A 22210-nucleotide genomic window follows, 5' to 3' on the forward strand; every position below is an offset into this window, starting at 1 on the left:
AAAAAATGACAGTAGCACAGAGCTGCACAGCAATTCTGCTTTTCAGGGAAGTACATGTACCATGTTATTTTCCATTCTATGCACCAGGACAATCTTATTTTCAGAAATAATTAAAAGGTTTGGAATTTGGTCAGAAAACAAGAGTCATTGTCTCTATTTTTGCAAAATGTTCCCTGGGATATTGAGTGACCAATCAGAACAAAACTGCAGTTTATTTCTTATTCTAGAAGATGGAACATGAGGTTGTAATAGGTCCAATAACAACAGTTTTCCAAAACACATTTTTTCAAAATGTTACACAAAATATTATGTTCTATCATTCTCATATGGCATAAACTTACTGCTTGGTCAGGATCAGCTTGTCAAGAGATTTTGCCCTGTCTCCTGCAATATTTTAAAATACATGAGCTAATGTTTCCTGTGAAGACAATTACATAGGAAGAGCTACTTACATTCACAGAAAAAGCCCCTGGGTTTTACCTGTCTCTGTACATCTTATTATGCACAAATATAATATCAAGGTGGCATTCATTACTGATGGCAAGTTAGAGTGCCAAACACCAGACAGTTTAGCATGTCAGAAGCCAGCACAGCTGCCCAAGGAAGCAGTGCCCTGTTGTCTTCCCTGCCCGCCACTCCGTCCTTCCCACCGCATCGCCTCCTGCCCTGGGCTGCTCAACAAACCAGGGGGAAATGATCACCACCCATCTGCGGTGGCTTCAGAAGAACAGTGCAGTTAGCGCAGATGTCCATTTGACACTGCAAAGTTAAAGAGTATGTGTCACACATGTATGAGGAAGGAAAACCAGAACAACAGAAATCCCTTAAAAAAAAAAAAACCTGTCAAAAATCTGTGTTCAGAACTCCAATTAGAGAATTTTTTAACATTAAGTGAAGAATCTCGTCCACATCAATTTCTCAGTGGATGGTATCAACAGCATACACTTAAATTTAGTCCAAGTCATTTATACCCATTACAACAGTGGAGAGAAAACCCTGTATTTCCTTAAGCAACTCCACATTCAGGTGGGAGCATCCCCACCACTGCCCCTGGGACTCCGCAACACAAGGGTTAACACACTGTGGCTGTAAGTCCTCAGCTAACTCTTCCTTTTTAAAACTGCAGTACAAAACATCCTCAGTTCTTTAAAATCTGTTGTCTCTGAGGAATACCAGGAGGGATTAGAAGAAATACATAATTTGTGAAATAAATCACAAACAATCCAATTTTTCAATCATCTTGAGATAGAAACCTCTGTTCAGAGAGTGTGAGCGACTCAAGGAGGAGTCTCCTGACTCCATGGATAAGATTAAGATTTCATCTCATAATTCAGAGCTAGGAGGGGACAGTTGTTCCTGAATTGAAAGAAAAAAAAATTAAAGTGAGGTAATTTTCACCTTTCTTCCTAATTTTACATACAAAAAACCTAACTTAACAAGAGATATCTTGTGAAGCAGTTCAAGAATGTACAATGAATTTATCCTTTTTTAGGAAGGCTGATCAAGGGATGACAATTCCCTACAGTGTGATAGCATCTGAATACTATACATATCCATTTTTAAGGCTATCAGGAATACAGGAGAAAAAAATAGCAATATATGTTAATAGTTATTTTCTACTATGTCTAGTAGTTACTGATCTGACATTGCAATAAAGTATGGTTTGAGAATATCTGCAATGGAAAATATAGGTATCTTTCAAACAAACTAAAAGGTAGACGTTTAATTGTAATTTATTTTCTGTTTAAAGATGCTGCTTATCAAATCACGCTGCAGGCATGAAGAACCACAGAACACTCATAAATTTTTTTTTTTTTTTTAAATCGGCAATTGAGTCATCTTCAACACTGCTTAGCAGGTTACTACTGATGCCATAAGATAGCTATATTAAGGTAGATACTTTATTAAGAATTAATGTTACAGGATCTAGCTCATTAAATTTACTCTTACGATAGTGTCAACATTTGTTTTAGGGAGATATTTTTCTTATAGATGCAGATACAGACCGCTTACATGGCCTAAGGGACAAGTATCTCCATTTTCTCTTCTTAAACATTAGGCAAGAAATCTAATAGAATCATTAGTCCCCCTCTTCAATCACTCTTCCATAGGTCTGGAATGATTTTCAGTAATACGGAGAATGGGAACGTGCAAGTGATTTATTCCAGGTCTTGAAACCTACTTTTGCTAATGCAGTGTACATACAGCACTGACCAATACAAAGCTATTTCAATCATCAGATGCTTTGAAATGTAACAGTTATTTCAGGAAGACTGGCAAAGCCTCTCAGTGGAACTACGTTTTTGCCTCTCAAATGAATCAGCACATATGATTATTAACTATAAGTTCTACTGCCCATGAGAACCCAGTCTTGCTCCTACTTTGAACTTTTTTTAACTATTTCCATAAACAACGAAGAATTTCCACGTTAAACACTCCACGAGAAGACGACAAATGCAGCCTACCTGTGAGATCAGTTCCTTCTGGAAAGATGAGGAGTTGTAGTGGTTCACGAATGTCACAGAAATAATCCAGCATTTTTTCAAAGTGACTCTTATCATCTTCCCACTTTCTCTGAATGAAAACAAAGGCAGCAACCTGCATCGCCCAGCCTAAAGTTTAAAAAATACATATTTAGTAACATTTCATTCTGATACTTCCACAGTGTCTGTTATTCCAAAATATTTTATGAATTATCTTAGGCAACATTTTATTTGCTGCCCACCTGTCCTCACCTCCGATTAAGAGCACATAGTTACCTGGAAAAGGAGTTTTGGGTAGGAAAGCAAAAGAATACAAAATCTAAATAAGTAAATATAAATAAATTTGGAATGGCTACAGTTTTGCAAAACTCAAGTTACCAGAGTTAGAAAAGCTTTCCAGAGAGCAAGAATACAATCAATGCTGTCATGAAAAGAGGTTGTAGCGAGGTGGGTGTCAGTCTCTTCTCCCAAGTAACAAGCGACAGGATGAGAGGAAATGGCCTCAGTTGCGCCAGGGGAGGTTTAGATTGGACATTAGGGAAAACTTTTTCACCGAAAGGTCTATTAAGCACTGGAACAGGCTGCCCAGGGAAGTGGTGGAGTCACCATCCCTGGAAGTATTTAATAAGGACATGGTTCAGTGGTGGACTTGGCAGTGCTAGGTTAACGGTTGGACTCTATGATCTTAAAGGTCTTTTCCAACCTAAACGATTCCATGATCCTATGAGGTGGCCCTCACTATAACGTCCTTAATCACTGCAACACTGATCCGCTCAAGGGAAGGTGCTACCCCTACGGACAAACAGCTCAGCAATGCACTGCAGGATAAAAGAAAGCTGCATGATATAGAGATAGTTAGCTGCCCTTAGTAGTGCGTGTTAACAATGTGCATTGTGCAGAAAACATCTATTGCTTCAAGGGCTTTGTTACATACACCTTCTTACAACTTTCATTACTAACAGTAGAAAATATAAAGTTGTTCTTTACACTTGATTATAGAAAAAAAAAATTACGTATATCCATTTGTTTGTATTAATACACAAGGCAACTGTGAAGATTTACAGGCTGACATCAAACTGACAATGTAATGCAGTTAAATAAATGAAACTGCTGCTGAGCCTGCAGCTCGGGGTTCACACACCGTTATCTTCAATAAATGTTCTTGGCTTTTTTGGCACAATTTAGTACAGCATATCACATAATACTAGAAGTTCTGCCCACTAGTTCAGACAGCAGGACGAAAAATCAGGGCTCCAGTCCCACCACATGCCCATGATGCTCCCTTCTTAAACAGGGCTCAGAGGAGCATGACATTGCCTTACCACTGTACTTTGTCAGCTTGTATCTCATCAGAAAACCTGCAGGCAGATATTCCACATCAAAGAGAAAACATCACAGCTTCACATTCTCCTCTTCATGCTCCACAGTTCTCAAAGTTTTTTTCCTTTGCTGCTGACTTACAGCATGTTCTTGCACTTTATTTCAGCTCCTGTTTACAGGGATTCCTTTCTATTGTGCTCATGGCAATATCTTACAAGTATATACTAGAAAATTACTTAAAGTCACCAATTTTTAAATCAACTTCATAAGTCAGTCAGCCTGGATAATGCATTAACCAAGCTGCATAATGTCTTCTGTATTGGTTATGAATGTTAATCACACTGTTAAAGATTTTTAACCTGTATCATGGAGTAGATACGTTTCATTTTTAAATCAACTAAACAGATGGAGCATGCATAACTAACAGGCCTTCTGCAATGTCAACCTAATGAATCTCAGGTATTCAGATAATGAATGATATCCAGATAACTGAATACTGGAAGTGGTTATATGCCCAGAATGCAGTCTCAGCAAATCTTTCCAAATTTGCACGCTGTACTTGTTAAAAAACCTCTGTAAACAAAACTAAACTTTGACCACAACATTTTATGTGCATCTATGCACATATCACTTTACCACATCTGCAGTGTCAAGAAGTATCAGTACAGCTTTAGTAACAGAGGCTATCCATGTTTAAACAAATTATTTACAAGAAAAAATAGAGGTCAATTTTAAAGTAACTGAAAAATAACTTACATAAATTAATTATGCTTTCTTCTGGCATTTAATCATCTCCTACTTCTACAATACATTTCACTACAATGGTGCAAACCCATTATTTTAAACTGAACTAATCAGGGCTTCACTTTCACACTAGTCACTGTGTTATATAAAGAGGACATATTTTCTTACCAAATACCAAATAGTGCCAAAGCACTTGGTTCCTCTAGAAAATACACAGAAATAGTATGAAGCTGCATCAGGGGAAGTTCAGACTGGACAACAGAAAAGGCTCTTCACCCAGAGGGTGGTCAGTCACTGGAACAGGCTCCCCAGGGAAGCGGTCATGACCCTGAGCCTGTCAGAGTTCAAGGAGTGTATGGACACCACTCTTAGTCATATGGTTTAGTTTTAGGTAGTCCTGAGAGGAGCAGGAAGTTTCACTTGATGATACCTGCAGGTGTCTCCCAACTTGAGATATTCTATGAGACCTCATCTGAAATCAAATTCATAAAAATGGGCCCAGCAAAAGGAAAAAAGCCCTCTAAGCAGAAACAGATGCTTTATACCATACTATTTACAACTCTAAGGATGTAGATGTTCCATGGGACAGAGTGAAAATACATAGAGATTAGGAGTTGTGCTGTGGTTTTGGTGTTTTCCGATCATTCCTACCTCTCAGTCCAGACCTTTTGTATGTTTTATGTACCCTAGACACTAGGCCAAATTAGTTTATGCAAAAGCTGTACTGTGCTAAACCATTTGTCTTGGTTCTTCGCCCTTCAGGTGAGGGAGAGGGGTTAATAGAGAGCATCTGTCATTCATTAGTGGCAGGCCCAGCCCTAACCCATGACACCATTTTATTGTGTGGTATCACACATCAGGCCTAAATTATTCAGTCACTGTTTCCCTTCTTTCCACCTATGGACTCTGCTGCAATGAGAACACGAGAAGCAAAATAAATGCTCGCTTGAGAAGCCTGTGATACTTTCGCAGGTCAGCAGCTCCTTAGGAAGAGTGATTTTGGTTCATAACAGAGGGAGAACGGAAAAAACCTCACTGCCAGATCCCACCCTCTCCCCTCTACCTTTCTTCATGCAGCACGAGGCTTTACATATGGAAACTTGCATATAAACTCTTTCTAGCAATCATTCTTTAACAGCACTGTGAACATCAGATTACAAACACCTTTAGCCACAAAGAAAGCTGCTGCTTGGGTGACTCATATTTTACCTGCCTAAACTGCCTTAAAGCAGAGGATATAGTGCAGTAGTTTCCTGATTCTGTCTTAAGTGGTGGTGGTGTTATATACGAGCTATGAAAAATTAAACAGAGGCAGTAATGTAATGACAGTAGGGTGTCAGGGATGAAGAAGAAAGAAAGAGGGAAGGGAGTTGGGAGGCATCCAGGTTTTAAAATAAACAACAGGTTTGATTTTCTAACCTTTCCAACAGATAATATCCCATGTTCTGGAAGAATTTTTTGATCTTTAAGTGTATATGTAACTATATAAAACAGTCCTGACCACTCAAATAAGAGCATATTATCTAACAGTCAGATGAGTAACAGTAAAGGACTCAAGTTTTCCTTCCCACTTACCCCAGCACAGCACATTGTGCCAAACTATTCTACCATCTGTGAAAGTGGAAGAATCTTCCACATTTGCTCAAGCTTCAAGCCTCCAGAGAAAGGCATCAAAAACATGAATTACTGCCTTCAACCAAAACCCTGGTCCGTGCACTGATGAGGGACAACGCCTGCTGTTTACATGTCTCACCATCCCACCAGATTCAAGTGGGAGACCAAACCCAGCACAGGCTTGCAGACACACACCTTTGAACAATGCAAAAGCAGCTCTCCCTTTGATTTCCATCCCACAGTGCATCTGCACTGTGCTGCTAGAAAAACAACACGTAACAAGTCTGAGGCACGACATGGGATCCCAACGGGAATGCACAGAGAAACAGGAGGAATTCAGTAAAGCAATGGGCAAAATGAAAGGTTTGCTAATCAGCAAGATTTATGAATAAGCAGCAGCAGAAAGTACCTTCTTATGTGCAGCCTGCAGTGATACACGCTGTTCAGTTAATTACTGTTAAGTTTAGGTCAACATATTATTCAACAAAAGTAATTATATTTTGCTCTTTTTGCACAGGGTTTTTGGTTGTCTGAAGGCTTCTGGGCAACAGGAATTTTCCTACCAAAGGCAGCATTTACTCGACTGGGGAAAAACTGTTGCCTTTTCAGTTGCAGATTCTTGAGAAATAGTAAGTTACAAAAACACAGTGATAAACAGATAAACAGTGAAGCTAAAGAACTCATAGCAATGCAAATCTTTTTTTTTTTTTTGCTAAAATAGTCCTCTTGTAGGAGCCACCATTTCAGATAACTAACATTGCTTGGAAAGGTATACAAAAAGCATTACACTGCACAGCTCTTGCTCAAAATTGCAAAACAGCAGTGAAAAAACCTACCAGGTAGAGTAGCTATCCACATGGACCCTTAAATCAACTTTAGGCTGAAAAAATAAAAAAGGTAGCTTCAAATCTCAAGTAACACATACACACTAATGATATGTGTTCTATCAGGACATAACTCTACACAGAAAAAAATTACAAAAAAAAGTACTGAACTAGAGAAATGTGCTGTACATAAGAATTTCCTCACTGCCTTGAGGATAAAGCAAATTACAGCTTATGTAGGTTGAGAATTTGCAGCATTGTATTAAAAATGCTAGCTGCAAGTATAAAGCTTTTTAAATTCTATGACCCTGCACTTCTATCTTCCCCACCCCAAAATCCTTTAAAAGAAAATAAATCTTGAAACTGAAATTTCTTCAGTGTGTTTTTATTGCAAAAGTAATTTGGCAGTAAGTAGATACTAGGGATGGAAGTGGCAATGAACAAAAGAGAGAAAGAGGAGAGTTGTGCAAAAAAAGTCTTTTCTTGGTTTTGAATCACAATTTTACGCACTTTTCCTTAAGTATCTCCAACAATTAGATATCCCCAAAAATGTCATATCTCGGTAAGAGGAATATTATGGGTACACGTTACTCCTGGGGAGATTCTGATTAGACACAAGAGGAAAATTTTTCACAAGAAGAACAATCAGCCATTGGAATTATCTCCCCAGGGAGGTGGTGGATTCCCCAGTATTGGACACTTTCAAGATTCAGCTGGACAGGGTGCTGGGCCATCTCATCTAGATTGTGCTTTTCCCAAGAAAGGTTGGACCAGATGACCTCTGAGGTCCCTTCTAACCTGGTATTCTGTGATTATGGCTGATACTGAAAGCAAACATACAGGCATGAAAATGGTATCTATGTATTTCCTATAGCAATGTAATGGAACAGCTAATGATATTAACCCCACACACACCACCCCCAACCAAAGGAAAGTCGAAGGTCTAACTATGGAATTTTGTTACTATATTCATTCACCCTCCTTCTTTTCTTCCACTGCATTATGCACTGTTTTTTTCATAGCATTATCTTGGTCAAAAATAAAAGCATTATTCAGTACGCCTGTATTCAACAGGGGTCTGGTCCTGATCAGGGCTTTGGAGGCAACAGGGAACCAGACGCCTAGGCTCAATAAGAGAAATCGCTCAGAAGCACGTGATCCCACCATATTGATTCAATCTATTTTTAGGTGTATGCTTTTGCTATTGTCTTGCCCTATCAGACTGAACATTACTTCAATATACATCTGTTTTTAAATTGTTCTTATGGTCATGTTCAGTTTATGTTCAGACTACATATTTCATGCACGTATATACCACATAGTCTGGTTTTTACTTGGACAGAATATTACCTCTTCCAATGTATGTGAAGCCTAAAACTTTTTTCTTACTAAAACAACTTAAGTGAACAAACAGCAATGTTAGAAACACAGAATTTTAAGGTAATTGAAAAGAGAAAAACATTCTGATCTTGCTCTGATCAGTTTTACCTCCGCTTTCCTCATAGTTTTCATGCATTTGTTTCAGTACCAAAATATTCTATATTTTATATTTAAGTTGCATTCAAAGACTTTCTATATTGCTTTGCCCTGCTTCATTCTCTTGTGGGAGAATACAGTATGTGCCAGTAGTAACCTATGCTTTAGCTTATTGTTTATTTATAATACAGTTAGAAGCTTCTTCAAACAATGTTTACAGTATGAGATTTACTTGTCAGGGCAATAACAACATTGTCAAAAAGCTAGCCAGATACAGTGGCACATGTCTTAGCTGTGAAACTTAACTGTGAAATCTTCTAGAAAGGATATACCATTGAAGAACTGGTCTCTCTCAGCCAATACAAAAAAATGCGTGAAAGCACATAGGAAGAAGTCATGACAGTAGTAGGTTTTTTTCCTGTGTAACCTACTCTGGGTAGTCCTGCTGTGGCAGGGAGATTGGACTAGATGATCTTTCGAGGTCCCTTCCAACCCATAACATTCTGTGATTCTGTAGCAGGATATATCCAGCCAGAGGTATACCATACTCTTGGAAAGTACTCTTTCAATATTCAATCACTTAATCATAGATAGGGAAGATGCTATTTGGACACTTCATACCTATATATTCATTCTATATCCTAAATTAAGCCATTTTTTTAGAACATGGACAATCAGATGATTAACTCTACCACTGCATTAGTGCTACTTACACAAAGTCTTTGTGCTAAAATGCTGTAAATGCCGTTAAGGAACATTAAACCTATTCAATTACAACATCCATCTTAGACTAACACTTCAAATTTGATGTACTGTGTAAAATTAGAATAACATAACAGTTCTCAAAACTAGCACAAACTAAAGCAAAGGCTTAAACCTCTATGATGGCTGGAAAGTTCTTTTTCTAATGCATTTTAAAAATACATCAATACAGTGAAACAGTGCATGGAAACCTAAGTATTAAAAAAGATGAGTCTTGCCCAACACATTCCTGGAGAAAATCCCCATGTCACTTCAGAATCTCCAAAGATGGTAAAGAAACAACCTCTGGCTATTAGATTGCAAAGAAGTGAAAAGACCTAAAGAAATGCATCTGAAAATGGCGAGTCTCTCCTGTGGATGTGTCATCTTTACTGCAAGTCAGAGATGGTGAGAGATTTTACAGTTCCTTTTCACTAGGCCTGCATCCTCTTCAGATCCTCCATTTTCTTACAGAAGGACTGTGAAAGAGCAGAAAAAGGACTGGAGACTAGCTGCCTAACAAGGCGGCAGAAGAGGACCTAATTAATGTCTCTGGCTGCACCTCTGCACTGTGGTCCCACAAAGGCATGAGTTTCTTGCCTTGCACTCTCAGCCTTTTTTGATGTGTGTTTTGGAGAGGCAAAGGGAGCAGAGAAAGGCTGGAGTCTATATTATGCAGAAAATATAAGGGAAGATTAAACAGAATGCAGGCTAATATTTTTTTTTTCCCCTGACAGAGTTTGGAGAATTTCTGTGGTATTCATCCAAAAATATTCTTTCCTGCATTATCGAACAAAGACAAGAGCCAGCTGGGAAACAGGGACCTAAATCTTTTCTTCCCCACCAAAAAAATGCATGTAGAGTTATAGGCAAACTAAGTTGCGTTTTTGCTTTGAAGTATAAGCCTTCCCTCACACTTACAACTTCAAGAGAGTCTTGCGTATCTGTCTTTACCATGAACAGCTGTTAGAATAACAATTGTGCTTTCCATTAAAGAGCATACTTTTCAATTTCTACTTTAAAAATCATGTAGGATAACAACTCTAAGGTAATTAAGCCTGGCAGCTCATAATTGAATTGCTAGAAGACAAAATGTCACAGCTCCTCAAAACTCTCATTTCAGCCTATTTTAACAGAACAAAGATACTTAAGACATGAGCTAAACTAGAAAGTTCAGTAGGTTACACTTTTGATTTTTTTAAAACAATATGCTCTATCGATAAGAATTTGAATGCAGAACCAGCTATAACCTGAACAAAGACGCTTTATGCCGAAGTATTTATATCCCTACCTACGGAAGTAGCTGTGGCAGCACAAACACTTCCATGCCAATATAAATGGGTACAGATTCCCTGCAGCATGCTGCTTTAATGATACGTCAATTGAGTTAAGTGCTAAAATTTTCTAGGCTTAGCAACACCAATATTTTACTTCATGGTAGCTGATCCATCATAGCTGTCGGTGTGCATGCTTTTAGCCCATGGCAAAGGCAGGATAATTTGAGTTGTTTTGCCCTGCTTCATTGAAAACTAAGATGACTCAAATTACTTTGATTTTGCTTCAGGCGAAGCTCGCACACATGGACAGCTATAATGGATCAACTGACGTGCAGTAAAAGATTGGTGGGGCTAAGCCCAGTGCTGAAATACAGCACGAGTCCTTTTTTTCTTTGCCCCTGGCACTTAACCCAAGGGCCAAACCTAACTTGAGCCTTTGAGAGCTACAACACGAGTGACCTGGCGAGTGAAAAGACAACTAGAAAGCTCTTACATCTTGCAGCCTCTTCAAGAGCAATGTTAGCCACAGAAAAACTTGAATACAGAGATTGAAGATCTGGACAGAGTTACTCAGTTATCTCTGTTCCTAACTGCTCCAGGTTTCCCTCCTTTGCTTATTCTCCTTTTTCCTTTATCACCTTGTCCTTTCCTAACCTGTTCCTGCCCCAATCCACTTGAGCTATAATTCCCTGCTTTAACAGTCTCAGTAAGCCTTCTTAAAAACAGTAAGTCTTCAAGATACATCCAGCAGTGGTGCCTGCAGTACCTGCGTACTTTACATTTGTACGCTGAATTATGCTATTATTTATCTTTTCTATCTCCATTAAGCAAAACCAGAGTGACTATCATCTCACACAGCAGACATGCACTCACACTAACCCCTTTGGTTACCCCTTCTCATTTTTCCAGCACTTTGAGAGTCCTCAAATTAAACCCAAACTTTAATTTATTTTTCATGTAGATGTCAAGGTACTTTTAACCACCAAAATCCAAATATTACTGCAAGCCCACCAATAATTAAAGTCCTATTTAAAACAACAAACATATGCAAATCATCCATCATTAAAATACATCTCTATTTCCAGTGAAGTCTTACTGGTTCATATCACAACAAGCCTTTTTACAAATGAAACTATTAAAACAAAATAAAGGATGCAACTAACTTCTAGCAACAATCTGGTCACCTGACACTACTGTGTATGTTCCTTGGTACCTACTCAAATAGTACATATTCCACAGCGTGTGCTGAACACAACTGCATCATAATCTGTATCACTTCCGATGCTATTCCTTACTAATTGTACGTATCTACTACAAGTACGGTAGAGAAGTCCTATCTTGTCAGACTACACAGGAAACTGTCAATGCCATTAGAAAATCTCCTCAAAAACTGACACTGCAGAATGTGTCAGTAGTTTCTGATGATGTCAGATGAGAAAGCACAGCAACAGCTAAGAACAGAGTAGTGTTCCCTTGAGATGCCAACTTTGGCAAGTTTTACTGAAACACTGCAAGAATGTTTCTGAAATTGAGATTACTGAAATGTAATAACCTCTTTTTGAAAACTTTACTGCACACAATTTATCAAGCTAAAGCTACGGTTCCAGGAAGAAAGGACCATCTGTTTTTCTTTGGGCTTTTTTTTTCTTTTTTTTAAGGCTCACCTTTAATCAATTTAAAAGTTTTTTCATACACTGGAATGCAAAGAATTAATAATTTAAGAACTAGATAAGTGACTCAATGCCTCTCCTTGAAACACTGACTCCTCTGATTTAATTATCATTAACTCAAAAATAACTACCTGCTTGTAATACAGACCCATTAAATCCCATACCTTTACATTTTCAAAGTCCAGTGGGGGCAACAAGGACTCTGGATCTACTTTCATTCCCCACTTTGCACTTCACCTACCATATATACCATTCAGATCAGTATAATCTCTCATAGACCTATTTTTACATTCAAACTGGGATAGTACTTGTAACAACAAATGTGCAATGCTTAAAACTCGCAAGGTTTCCAGCTATATGGAAATTAAAGGGCTGCATTATAAACTCTATCTTGCACGTAACTTTAAATTAAATACTTGTAAAAAATCCTTTGAAAGATCATAAAAAATTTGTGCTGAAAGCAATACATTATTTTCATTTAAATATTTCTCAAACTCAAAGGAAAAGTACCATTAGGTAAAGATCTATTAGAAGTTACACTGAGCCAATATATCAATACTTCCATAATCCTATGCTTCTATGTATAACTAATTCATATAAATATATGCAAAGTTGAAACTGAAAGACATGATGAAAGTAGCTGGTTTGTTTTCCACAAATATTACATCTTAAATGATCAACATCTAAAGTATCAACTACAGCTGCAGTGCACTGAAACTGTCCAGTTGATTTCCAAGTTATCTTCTTGCCTTTACATGCTCTTAAAACAAGCAAAATTTTTACGTGAAACCACCAGACACAATTTCATGAAAACAAAAACTGGCAAACACCCATTAAAAGTCTATCACATAACACATCAGAGTCAATAGAGATAAGCAGGAGAAATTCTGCTCTTACTGATGATATTCAGGGTTGCCCACTTTGCACACCATTTTCTGCTATATCACTGCACCACCAAACTTCATACAGATTCATGATGAAAACTTTTCTGACAATCTTAATTTCATCCACGAGTCTCACTTTACAACTCTGCCCTAATTATGTGGCTATACAGAATGCTTTATTTTTGCAAGAATCTGCCACCCAAAACACAGGCTGAATGAACATAGAGACACGTATTTCTAAGGCCTCATTTCAGATATACTGTGGTAGAATAGAAGCTGAACATTTATGATTTTTGACTATCAAATTATGGCTTGAGTGAAGGACGTAGTTTAGCTGGATTCCTCTACTGTGACTAATAACAGCCTACTAAAAATAAGCTAAAATTCACAGCATTGCAATCAAAGATATTGTGGAGGGTTCTTAGGGATCTGACATATAAATAGTGGTTTACAACACTACAGATCGAGGCACTCAGCCTACTGCCAGAATTTGTCATCCTGTAATGCAAACAACAGGAGTCTGCCTGTGCCACCTCTACCATCACAGCCCACAAAGTGGAATATGAGCCCAGAATTTCACTAGTGGCTTAAGCTACTATGTCAGACTATGAACAAAGATGGCATTGTGGTCTGTTAACATTGACCTGCCACAGCTCCATCTGCCCAAGCAATCTATTAGATGTGCTCAGTTTATGCACAGAACTGAGAACTGGAGGTAAAAAAAATAAAGTTTAAAAAAAAACACCCAAAAACCAACCTCTAAACAACTCCTGACACCCCTTCAGGAAGCAAATTTTGCCAAGCATAACATAGCATCCAAGCTCCTGCAGCTGACCTCCCAATTTTATTAAAGGCATGAATAAGCATACATATAAATGTTTCGGTACAATAAAAAAAAAATTGCTACTTTTAAAGAAATAAACATATGAATCTTCCAGACTATACTCCTGATTTCATCTTCCATCATTGCTTTAAAAAGTTGCATATGCAGTTGATTCCAAGATTTCAAAATATTTCTGCTGTATTATGAGGATAAAACATTTATCTAAATACATATTTTCTCATTTCCTGTAACATTAAAAGAGATGTCTTTTGTCAAGTAAAAATTACCTTAATGTTTGACTGTTAGGGGAAAAAAGTGCGTTACCTAGTTGCAGCTCTTACTTAGGAGGACTAAAGGCCCAGTGAGTGAATGTAGTAACAGTTCAATAGTATGAGAATTCCTCCATATGGAACCTCCATATGGAACCCTGCCAAAATTATCTATTCAGATAAATGGCCTGACAAAAGGGAACCACAGATAAGGTTACTCTTTCAACATCATAAAGTTGACGCATATCCTGCCCAAGCTAGTTTTGTACAAAACAGCAAATAAATCTACGAGATAAATAAAATGCAAAGAGATGTTTTTATTTCAGATAAGTCTAAGTATTTATTCAGAAACCATTTGTGCAACAATTTTTTGGCCTATCTGAAACGATTCCTCTGAGTATATGCAACTCAGTTCCATTTCCAGCCTATATCACTATAAATACTGACTATTTCATCTCCTGTAGAGCATATTTTGTATAACCAAGTTCAATTTAAAACTAGTTATTAAAATGAACCATCGACTTTGCAATTGCCTACAGGGCTTTTTTTTTTTTTTTAATCTTCTCAATAGTATAAATTGGATAATGAAGAAAGAAGCTTGATGAGAGCATTTGCAATGTGGGGTGAAACAGCATAAAAAACCCAAAGCATTCAAAAAGACTTTGAAAAGACTCAAAATCTTTTTTCATAATCTTGAAAAATGCTTGCAGTACTTAAAGCAGAAATATTTTTACCTATAAGCAACAGCAGCACATGTAGTACCTTCAAAAAGAAATGCTTAAGTATGTAGTCCAAGCGTCCTCCAGAAGATTTACGGTTTCATTGCTGAATATGCCACATATTTTACACAAGTCTTTTTGAAAATACCAAACCAGAATTTAAACCTAGGTCATTTAACAGGGCATGAACAGTTCTGGGCAATATATAAACATATTTTCCTTTCAAATCAAAGGGTTTAGGGACCTACCAAATCCTGGAATGCTCTTGAGACTGGATTTGAGACAGATTTTTTCAAGTCTGAGGTAGCTGTATCGCAGCAGGCAGTTCCACAGGAACATCCAGTCCATTCGTGTGCGATGGTTCATAATAATGACACTCCTTTCTCCAGGAATAAAACCATCACCGGTGACAACCACCTTGGCACCAAACACCACTTCCAGCAAGGCCTAGAAATAATATCTTAATATTATAGCTCTACTCCCAGAAGAAAAGAAAAAACCCATTAGCAATAAAAATTAATTTGAATTACATAATTTCACTTATTCAGTCACATTATCACTGGTAAACAAACTTCTGACTGTTTTATAATAAAGCAGTCAGCTTTGCCAAAGTAACAGTCACTGTTTAATGGAAGAGGAAGCAGCAATTAAATAGCACTTCTCAAAAAGCACTCTTTTACAATCAATGTCCAACGTTAAACTTACCTTTCCCTGTTTCTCCCAGAATACTATCATGTAGGAATAAAAGTGAGGGAATCAGTCTGTATTATAACTTGGCAGGTAACCTAAGGAGAGACTGGCTGCACAAATAATCTATTGCTCAACGTTGCCAGGGCTGAGAAGGCATCAGAAGCTGCCTTGCTTTCCGCTTGGGTCCAAATGGTCAATGTCTTTGTGCTTGACTTTCACCTGCAAAAATGGCTAGAACCTAACGGCAGAAAGAGCAGCTGAGAGAGAAAAATCCCAAACAAGCTTCACAGTACAGTTTGTAGCCTGGGCCTCCACCTCACAATTAGCAAAAAGCATCAACCACCAAATGCTGGTACACAGTCATCTGCAAAGTGCTGTCCTGAAGCATGGAATAAGCCTCACACTTGGAAGGACACAAACGAGAGGCTGGGCAAACAGCTTTCTCCATTCTGCCTAAAACCAGCCAGCGATGCTACAAGTTCACATAGAAAACATGTTTCTTGCTTTACCTGCTATATGTGGAAGGGTCAAGTCATAAATCATAAGTCGGTGGTTTATCAAAAAGAAGAAGCAGGCAAGAGCTACACAGTAACTTTTAAGAGGGCCTGGTTTCATAACCTGGACAGTCGGACCATAAACATTTACCTAGACTAGTTGTATATAACAGAGCCCAACAGCATGCTCCGGCCATGTTCACACCACACCCAAATTGCCTGTTGAAAATGGTTTCTGATCCATGACCATTCCCAAATCATGCAGAGAAGTGTATAGAGGAGTGCTGACTCTGACTGGTCACAGCAAAAGACCAGGACCTGGCAAATAATTCAAAAATGGATGACTGAATGAGAGTGCCTTGAAACCTTTCAATGCCTAGTGGCAACAGTGGAAATGTACAAAATCCAAAGAAACAGAGTCAGACAACAGATAGTACCTAGAGATACGACTTGAGGCCACTGGCCAAGACACTGTCCAAGCTAGTTAGTACAGAAAAAGTAAACCACCAAAACACGATTGGACATCTACAGGAATAAACTTAACATTTGGCCTTAAAATAAAAAAATGGAAGCACTTCAAATTACCTCCTTACCTTCTCTTCCCCATTCTTTCTCCAGAAAAATATAGAAAAAAGAAAAAAAAGTATGGGGACTTAAACAGAGGTCTAGGAAGTAAAATAACTTTTTGTTTGTTCATATTTCTGTCATCTCTGTGGCACAGAACCTCAAAGAACACAAATTTCTCTGTTTAAGTCATCTATAAAACTGGGATGACATACTGACGATCGCAAATGGCTTGAGATCTCAGAATGCAAGGCATTATATGTGCCAGGTATTAATACTATTAATAACTCAGCTCACTGTATTTCTGGCAAAGGTGTTGCTATCAAGAGTAACTATGGACCACTGCAAAAGCAGATCAGGTCATACGGCTCAAAATGGTAAACAGTTATCTTCTTTTTAAAAGAGAGAAGCAGCCTTTTTTTTTATAGTTTATTAAGAATCTCATTACATATGTAACATCTAGTTAAACATAATAATGAACAGATGTACTGTTCTAAATACCCTAACACTAGTATAAGCCAAACTAAACTGAAACAGTTAGGACCCACCTCACTGACCTATCCTGCTAATTCTGCTAGAAAGGAAATAATACGTGGCAGAGGAGTTAGGAAGGTGGAAGCTTCTTACATCACAGAGGTCAGGGTCAGAGTTTCCCTCTTGGAGTCTAACTGGTCCAACACTAGACTATTGTTTGGAGACACAAACCCAAGTACCTGCTTCTCCTGACTAAGAATGGAGTAAAGACGGAAAACTAATGCAGACAAGGTCTGAGCCTCAAAAAGTTTGGATGCAAATATTTGAGAACCTTTTCCTCAACCTAAATCCCCAAAATTCTTACAAGACATAATCCTTTTCACAAAAATACTCAAATTATTTTGCTTTAGGCCCAGTGTGGGCTGAAATCAAACTTCTACACTGCAGAAGTTACCACAAACAAGTTGTAATAATCCAGAATTATAAGGCCCAGGCAGTTAATCAAATAAAAGAGCTGTATTTGATTTTGGGGAGTTTGCAATTTTAGAAAAATTGGGAGTCAAACAGAGAAGGGGTCAATTTTGTGATACTATCAGTACCCAGCTAAACTTCATCAAAACAAGAAACAACAATCCCTTTATTTCCTTTACTGCTAATTATTTCTTCCCTCCTAATTTCATCGCATTTAGTAATGATGAAAAGGACAAAAGTTTTAGGACACGAATCAGCTCACATCCCTTTAAAACACACAAGACGGAAGCAAAGAAAACAGAAATCACTTGATATGTAATAATTTCTGTACATCAATACAGCATTTTACTTCAGAAAAAGTTAAACAAATCTTTAAAGGCCTAGAGGAATGAAGTTCCTTGGTTATTAGAGAATGGATGAAGACACAGATCCCATTCATACTGCCTTTCCTCAGGAACAATTCAGGGAAGAGCTTTGTTATTGATTTTTGATTTCGAGACTCCTATAGCTATAAAGTTGATGCATTCTAAGTGAGGAAGACTTCATTTCTAGGGGAAGTTCTTTTTCACCTGAAATCATTTCTCTCTAATTCAACTACAAGGACTAAACTTAAAGAGGATTAAGTAAGAGAACAGTGAAGGTCAGCAGCAATGTACCAGACAGTGAATAATTTTCCTAATCAGGTATCTGGCGCAGAGTCAAAAGGAAGAGTCTATAAGACAACTCATTTAGGAAGTTTGTAATTTAAAAAAATCCTCCTGCTCACTAGCATTTCACCTACTCTTCTCTGATCAGCATCTAACTGACACTGGATGGAGACGTCATGAAAAGGCCTTTTCAAGAGTACAATTAAGACAGTGCATTAGCTTACATATAAACTGTGCAAGGTGACTGTAGGGAGGCACACAATCTGTAACACTGAGCTAAAACTAAGTCTCCACAGACACTAAATGTGTTAAGGCCTCTTTTGATAAAAGCATAAAAAAACTTTAAAAAATTAAAATAAAATCGAAAGCATTAGTCAGCAAACTAAATCACAGCATTACGAACAGTTGCCCAGAACTTAGCTCAAACTGCAACTTACCACTGGGAGTGTGAGCCAAGTGGCCACAATGCAATCAGTGATCCAGCGGTACCAGGCCGGTGAGATAAACATCAAAGGTAGAAAAGGACCGAGCATGAATATACTTCCAAAAAAACTTCCCAAGAATAGTGCAAGTACAAAGTATATCCCTTTCCATGACACCATGGCTCTGAAAAAGAAAGTTGGCATTATGTTAGAGAGATAAACTGAAAGTCATTGCATAACTCTTCAAGTTCATAAATCCAGTTCAAGATAATATTCCTCCTTTTTTTTACCCATGGCTAATAACACATGATGGCAGTAAATGCAACCAAAATGTTCTACCTCAAGCAGCAGTAAGAGAACGCCTTTATAAACACAATGACTTGTAAGGAGCATTGGGATATTAAAGGGGTCATAAAAGTATCAGCTACATCATAATTTCCTCCACTTACTGCAATATGTAGTTCCACTCTAAAATCATCAGCAAGCCATTTTTATTATCCAAAGGTACAAAAGAGCTATATAAGCTCTTATACATAAGAACACCTGTTATATTAACCTTTTCATCCATTACCTTTGTCATGGGCAAAGTACTAATGTTAGCATTTTCTGAGGACAGGGAACTTTGCTTTTCTGTTTCTCCATATTGTTTCTTCTTGCTAAACACAGTGTTGCAGAACCTCACCTTCCCTGCGTAACAACAGTGCAACCTCCTCCAGAAACCACTCAAACCTTGCGAGACTGATTAGCCATTTCAAACACGAGTTCCCTGTTCATCAAGACAGGGCAGGCAAACAGCAGCTGAAACCTCCTGACTCACCCTGGCTTACAGAATTTGTGACTTTTTGAAGTCTGCTCCACTTCAACTGTCCTTATCAGCTACTTTCCAACTTATTCCACCAAAAAGCCAACAGCCTTTCGTTTTTAAGACAGTAGTCTAGACTTGAAATATTTCAGTGTCTGTGCTATCAGCTAGACTCTCTTATTATAAATTGAAATGTACAGTGCGCGGAACTTCTTAACGCATTAAGGCAGAACACTCAGCAATCCTCCAAGCATTTGTAATAGCTACAAGCTTTCACAACTTAGTGACTACTTCCAGCTATGACAAAGCAAATGTGGAAATATCAATTCTCTAAATTAGGGCCTAAATATAGGCTGGTTTAATCTATTTAGGACTCAACCAATTGTTTATAAAATCAAAGGTTAAGAAGAAGTCGCTTTTCAGTCACTTCACTGAATTCCTTTTTTGACAGGCTATTTTAGAAGTTATAACAGCTCAGACAGACAGGACTTCAGGACAAGAAAAACAGGAAGCTGGTGGTTTTAATGTTAAAATGAGCAATGGAAAAGTAATCCATTAAACCTTGTGTACTGTAACATACACGATTTATCTCAAGCAGGTTTTGTGCAATGTCCATAGCAAAAACATTTGCATAGCAAAGTATTCAATAGTCAATAAATCGCAACACTAGTGTTGCTAGCGCATGAATTTGCTTCTGCTACTTCATGTTGACAATTAACAAGAAAGTAGCTCTATTTCGGGATACTTTTAGGTTTAAACAATTTCCTAAACTGTACATATTTGGAGGAAGGCCAAGAGAAAAGGGCATGCAAATTTGTTAATGGAAGAAGGATACAGGAAGCTGTATTTAGCCCAACTTCTGCAGCAAAGCAAAAAAAGTAACAGTAAATACAAATGTGTGCTGATAGCTGTATCAGAAAGATTTTAACACAATGAAATCTGAATTCAAACAAATACACATTATTTACAACCTGGAGTACAGAGCCCTCTCTTTCCTGCCAAAAGCAGTAACTAAATAACCAGCTGCCACATATGCATGTACTAAGTAGGATCCATTTTGACATATCAAGGGATCCTTGAAGAGCGTCGCACTGAAGAAACAATGCTCCAACTGCTGGCCTATATTTGTTACTGTAAACCTGTCTGGGGAAATCTGAAATAAAGATAGCAGAGGACAAAAGAAAAAACCCAGAGGACAGAAACTACAGAAAGGGCAAAGAAAAGCATCAATTCTAGCACGACTAGAAGAAAAGGCTTTCTCCTGACATATCAAGGTTTGAGACCTACTCCAAAAAGCAGCAGAGAGGATTAAAATTCAATGTGTTTGATCTGACCAAGCATTTTCTGAGGAACACACACAGCAAAACAACTGGAAACATCTAGGGACAGCTTTCAGGCAGGTAAAACCCACTAGCAGGCACAGAAAGCGAGTTTGTTTAGCTTCAGCCAGCTGCTCTGGTCCTCTGCAAGGCTGCTCAGAGCCACCAGTCATCAAGTCAGACGCAATGACGTCCACCAGACAGACACCCTGGCTCCAAGCAGCTGCAGGACAACACAACACAGAGGTACACATTCCAGTCCCAAATATTAGACTACTACACAGGTAACCACAGAGTTAATGAAAGAAGACATTGCTCTGTCATTCTCCTAAACTTTTAGGAAAGAAATGTAGGTCACTTACTCACAGGCTGAGCTTTTCACAGTTTACACTGTTCCTTCCCTCAAATTCTAGCAGGCATATAAATATTTAAGAAAAAAAATCTTTTCTATATTTTATGTGAAAGACTGTCATGTAAACTTCTTTTTTTTTCAGATGAAGGCATCCAAGCTATGGAAAAGACCTGAGGAACTTCTGAAGTTTCTCCTCTTCAGCCTGCACCCCAGCAGTATTTTCTTTAACTTTATAGTACATACATATACGTTATACTGCATTCCAATGGGTTAAACACTGTGGTATTTATTTCTAGACACAAAGGACACCATATGTGGTTTTAATCGGTGACATTTATCTCTCTTGCAGCCACATTTTTAAAATATGATACATACCATATTCTGGTCATTGCTTATATAGAATACATTATATATCTTTACATATGTACACATGCATTTATCTAGAACAATGGATAAGACTTTGTCTCTGAATCACCTCCACCACAATAAAGCACATACCATGCAAACAGGTATGAGAACAGAAAAACAGCTCCCTCTTAATGAATTTGAGCAAAACTGCAAAATGAGAAGCCTGTGATAATGTGAAGAACTTATAGCAGAGAGTAACCATCCAGCTGGCCTTCCAAAAACAGTGCTCAGCAAGCTCATTTCAGCAACAGGGTGAAACTGTTAACACGCTCAAACCATTTGCTTTAATTTGTGTGTTCCCGTGGTGGAACTATGGACAATAGGTTACATGATTTAAAATGCATCTGCCTACACGTGTCAGTTGAGAAACATTTACACATATGCTCATTTTAGCCAACAGTCAAGGGTATCCATCACACAAGCTGCCAGGCATCTTGGCTACCCTGGGCTAGCACATGCCCTGGGCTAGTCAGCAGAAGTGCTGCTCTGTGCAAGTTTTTAGAGCAGGGAGGGCAGAAAGGAGGCCAAAGCCCTAGGCTGGATTTGACACACTGGCCAGACCAGGCACACCACTGAAGTGATGTGCCCTCTCTAACTCAAGCAGTGCCACAAGAAGCCAGCTCCAGTGCCTCCTCAGCTAGGAGCACAGTGCACCAGTTTGTAAATTGCGCAGAGCCATCTCTGGTCAGACCAAATAATCAGTCACAACTTTTTGTCCTTCAG

General features: G+C 38.2%; 1 protein-coding gene across 1 annotated transcript in view; it reads right to left on the reverse strand.

The window, feature by feature from the left end:
* LCLAT1 (lysocardiolipin acyltransferase 1) overlaps window positions 1-18790 on the reverse strand; it is a 75590-nt gene extending 56800 nt beyond the window's left edge. Inside the window, exons 1-3 of the mRNA XM_009958001.2 lie at window positions 18622-18790; window positions 15093-15291; window positions 2466-2612 (exon numbers count right to left, since the gene is read on the reverse strand). Of these exons, the coding sequence (XP_009956303.1) occupies window positions 2466-2612; window positions 15093-15291; window positions 18622-18786 (511 nt within the window). The 5' untranslated portion in view covers window positions 18787-18790. The remainder of the gene's footprint in view (window positions 1-2465; window positions 2613-15092; window positions 15292-18621) is intronic.
* Window positions 18791-22210: the final 3420 nt, after the last annotated feature.

Source organism: Leptosomus discolor, chromosome 2, assembly GCF_034619465.1.
Source record: "Leptosomus discolor isolate bLepDis1 chromosome 2, bLepDis1.hap2, whole genome shotgun sequence".
Classification (NCBI taxonomy): Eukaryota; Metazoa; Chordata; class Aves; order Leptosomiformes; family Leptosomidae; genus Leptosomus; species Leptosomus discolor.